The sequence below is a fragment of the Scardinius erythrophthalmus genome (assembly GCF_964197995.2).
Source record: "Scardinius erythrophthalmus genome assembly, chromosome: 3".
NCBI classification, from domain to species: domain Eukaryota; kingdom Metazoa; phylum Chordata; class Actinopteri; order Cypriniformes; family Leuciscidae; genus Scardinius; species Scardinius erythrophthalmus.
In genome coordinates, this window is record NC_138223.1 from 52,562,872 (window position 1) to 52,566,756 (window position 3,885).

Here is a 3,885-nt window from a genome sequence, read left to right on the forward strand (position 1 = left end):
CTTTTCACTTCTGGCGACTGCATTTAGGCTTCAATATTCATAAAAGTTGTGTTCATCTGAAACATGTGTGTATCATGAACTTTTGTTGATCACAGAGCTTGTTTTTTGTGATAATCCAGAAGCCTATGGGAAAATCCTATTGTGTTTTTGTGGAGGGAATCAGTGTGATGTGAACTGCCGGCTGGACTACAAGTGTAAGACTCTTCTTTCTTATGACGATGAACACAGGAAGAGAACTGATACTGGAGAAGTTGTACTGTTACTAAAATAAAAACACTGCTTATATATTTAATAAAGTTTGGTGAATCATCACTGATGTCATGAAGAGCTGAATGTGGTTAGAGAGACAGAAGGGGAAGGAAATATATATTTCAGTTGCTGACACACATTGTTCTCTCAGTACGGAAGAGAACGACAGTAACGTTTGTCACACAGAATCTGGTCTTTTATTTCAGCGAAACGCTTGTCAAATTTCATCATGTTGGACGTCCTGCTGCTCTTTTCCAGCATCTGTACAGGTGAGTTTGAGACTCTCAGCTCTTTTACACAGAGTTTGACATCTTCTCTTGTTTTTCCTCTGTTATCACATGATCATCAGACTCATATGGATGATATTTGTCAGTTATTATTCTGGCCTGCTTATGTCTCTTGCTCACACATAACAGCTCTATATAATGATATTTGTGTTTTCAGCTGTTGTTGTTGGAGCTCCACAGACAATTACTGGACACAGAGGAGAGAGAGTTGAGATCAGATGCTCATATAAATCTGGATATGAATCAAATTCAAAGTATTTGTGTAAAGGGGAGTGTAAATATGGATTTAGAAACATCATAGTTAAATCAGGATCTCCAGCTAAAGACGATAGATTCTCTCTGACTGACAACACGACGGCCAGGGTTTTCACCGTCACCATCACTGATCTGAGAACAGAGGATAAAGGCCAATACTGGTGTGGTGTGGAGAGGGCTTTGACTACTGATGTGTCTATAACTGATGTCTATTCAGAGATTGTGTTGCTGGTTGAAGAAGGTAAGTGATTACATTTGTTAATAGCAGAAATGAACTGCATGGAAACAAGCTGAGAGTGAGAGATCAAGTCATTAATCTTGTACAACCCCAGATCCAGAAAAGTTGGATAATTTTGTAAAACACAATACAAATGAAGAATCTGTGATTTGTTAATTCTGTTTCAACTTTATTTTACTGACAAAAGTACAAAGAAAAGATTTCCCATGTTTTGGTCACACTTCATATTAGGGTCCAATTGTCACTATAACTATGACTTGGTAGTGCGTTAAAGTGACTTTACTGGATATCTTTGGCACAACAAGAAACAGGGTGATTAAAACAGAGATTGAATGAAAGATTGTATGTATTTTAAATGAACTTCAGTGTCAGTGTTTTAAGTTGATCTTTCCTGTGACCCTTCAGGTAAAAAGACCACTGAAGTTTCAACCATCAGCCCTTCTTCAGAAACACCGTCATCTTTCAGTGCAACAGAACTGAGTCCACAATCAGGTCAGTTCCTCTGTCTGTCGCTCTTTATGACTCTTATTTCTTGAATATTGTGCTTCTAAATGTACTTGAAATCATTTATATATATTAGATGATTCCTTTGAGATTAAATGTGTTAAAGTTGTTGAAGACTGAAGGTTCAGTCCTCAGATGTTTGCTCCTGGTTATTAAAATGCACAAATTGCTTTGGATAAGAGTGTCTTTAGAGTGAACATTAAAATACTTTCAGTTGAAAGTAATCAGTGTAAATCAATAAACGTTTGTTCATATTCACATGATGTGAATGGTTTGTGTGTGAATGTAGAGCTTTAGAGTTTATGTGTTCATGTTCTCACTGCATGATTCACAGTCACTGGTGTTTCTCTCTGTCAGAGACTCATCAAACAGAAACTGAAACAACAAGAACAACAACAGGAATTACTACAGTTCAACTCTATCAGACAAACATTAGTAAGCACACAAACTACACTACCCATAATGCAACTATCTGATCACATGATCATTCTTTGAAAGGAAATTGCTTTGAACATTTGTAGAGGCACATACTCGTGTGGTTAACTTGCTTTGGCATCAACCAGACAGAAGCGTTTCCTTCTGAAGAGTTGAGGTTTACCATTACAGTTTCATTTCAGTTACACAATATAATATTCTATTGTACTATAATACAAATTATTTATATAAATGATAAGAATGTTATTGTTCACTTAACAGTAATATCAGAATCAGCATTGTGTTTTATACAATATAATATGTTCAGATCTGGCTTCTGTTGCTGGCGGTCTGGGTTCGGTTCTGCTGGTTCTGACTCTGTGTTCTGGAACCTTCATCATCCTGAAGAAGAGGAAGAGGAAATCTGGGACGGGTAACAGTTGGTTTGTGATTATTAGTGTTATTATTTAGTTCTATTTTAGTGTGTAAATTAACTTACTCTCTATTTTCATGCAGCTTTATTTCAGCAAAACATGCAGCACAATACAGAGGTGAGTGTTCAAATTTATACATGTTCAATGATTATTGATCAACAGAGAGAATTATCTACATAAACTATTCAATTATTGATGTATGTGTTGTTTTTCAGACTGAACGCATGTATGAGGAGATTCCAAACAGTGATGTCGCTACGGTAACATCTTCATCCAATCAGAGGCCTGCATCACACCACAACAACTGTACAGAAGTCTCTACTGTTTACGCCACAGTAAGCAATCGCCAGCCTGATTCAAACCCCAGTCACACCCACTCGACCAATCAGGTGACAGATACAGCCGGTGATTATTATGCCAATATAAAGTCTTCTGAAGCAACACAGGACAGCGGGACAGAACTGATCTACGTAACAGCAACACATCCACAAAACATCTCAACACATCCACAAAACATCTCAACACATCCACAAAACATCTCAACAAACGAGGGTCAAACGATATATTCAGTGATCAACCATAAATGAAAAAGACTCTTTGTAAAATATTCATTGTTTTAATTATTCAATCTTTTGACACACTTTTCTGTACAAAACACAGCTTATAAAGTGTATAATGTATAAATAAAGTTCATATATAACTTCATATATAACAAACGATAAAGAATTTTTTTTAGAATGGCCGTCAATGGAGAAAGCCATATAGTGTAGTTTCAACATCTACCAGCTGGGGTTAATGGAGTTAATATGACATCTACCAGCAGGGGTTAATGGAGTTAATATGACATCTACCAGCAGGGGTTAATGGAGTTAATATGACATCTACCAGCAGGGGTTAATGGAGTTAATATGACATCTACCAGCAGGGGTTAATGGAGTTAATATGACATCTACCAGCAGGGGTTAATGGAGTTAATATGACATCTACCAGCATGGGCTAATGGGTTAATATGACATCTACCAGCAGGGGGTAATGGGTTAATATGACATCTACCAGCAGGGGCTAATGGGTTAATATGACATCTACCAGCAGGGGTTAATGAGTTAATATGACATCTACCAGCAGGGGTTAATGGGGTTAACCCTCTGAGGTCTGAGCTGTTTTCTGGGCCCTGGAGGTGTTCTGACATGCTCTGACATTTCTGGTTATTTCTGTTTCTTGTGACATTTTCATGGCTAAAGTCTAATTACACTGTATTCAGCACAAACTCTGCTACAATAATATATCAACAGCATGTATGTAAAAGTTTGTAGTTTTGAGATAATGACATTTATGCGTGGTTTGTGAAAATACAAAAAAAAATTCTCACTGAAATAAGGCAATGAAACCCATAATGATTATTTCTTCACAAGACTTTTGAAAATTGTATGACGTAGCCTAGAATATTTGCTGCAAAACTATGTGAAAATCACCCTGACTGCTCATTCAGAGAAGACAATATATT

General features: G+C 36.8%; 1 protein-coding gene across 2 annotated transcripts; it reads left to right on the forward strand.

Annotated features, from left to right (window-relative positions):
• The first annotated feature begins 377 nt into the window (after window positions 1-377).
• Window positions 378-3,450, forward strand: LOC308688284 (uncharacterized protein). Of its 2 annotated transcripts, XM_081361249.1 has the most exons (7): window positions 394-518; window positions 694-1,032; window positions 1,435-1,521; window positions 1,891-1,968; window positions 2,276-2,380; window positions 2,464-2,498; window positions 2,597-3,450. In XM_081361249.1, exons 1-7 carry the CDS (start codon window positions 479-481, stop codon window positions 2,966-2,968), a joined length of 1,056 nt encoding a protein of 351 aa, XP_081217375.1. In that variant the 5' UTR covers window positions 394-478; the 3' UTR covers window positions 2,969-3,450. The 2 variants fall into 2 exon arrangements, with proteins under 2 accessions (XP_081217376.1, XP_081217375.1); XM_081361250.1 differs by lacking the exon at window positions 1,891-1,968 and having other exon boundaries at window positions 378-518; window positions 2,597-3,124.
• The last annotated feature ends 435 nt before the right edge of the window (window positions 3,451-3,885 follow it).

Coding starts and splice junctions, on each gene's coding strand:
- LOC308688284 (XM_081361249.1), top strand. CDS start 479: ATGTTGGACGTCCTGCTGCTCTTTTCCAGCATCTGTACAG. Junction 1,033..1,434: donor TGTGTTGCTGGTTGAAGAAG/GTAAGTGATTAC, acceptor GTGACCCTTCAG/GTAAAAAGACCACTGAAGTT. Junction 1,969..2,275: donor ACTCTATCAGACAAACATTA/GTAAGCACACAA, acceptor TAATATGTTCAG/ATCTGGCTTCTGTTGCTGGC.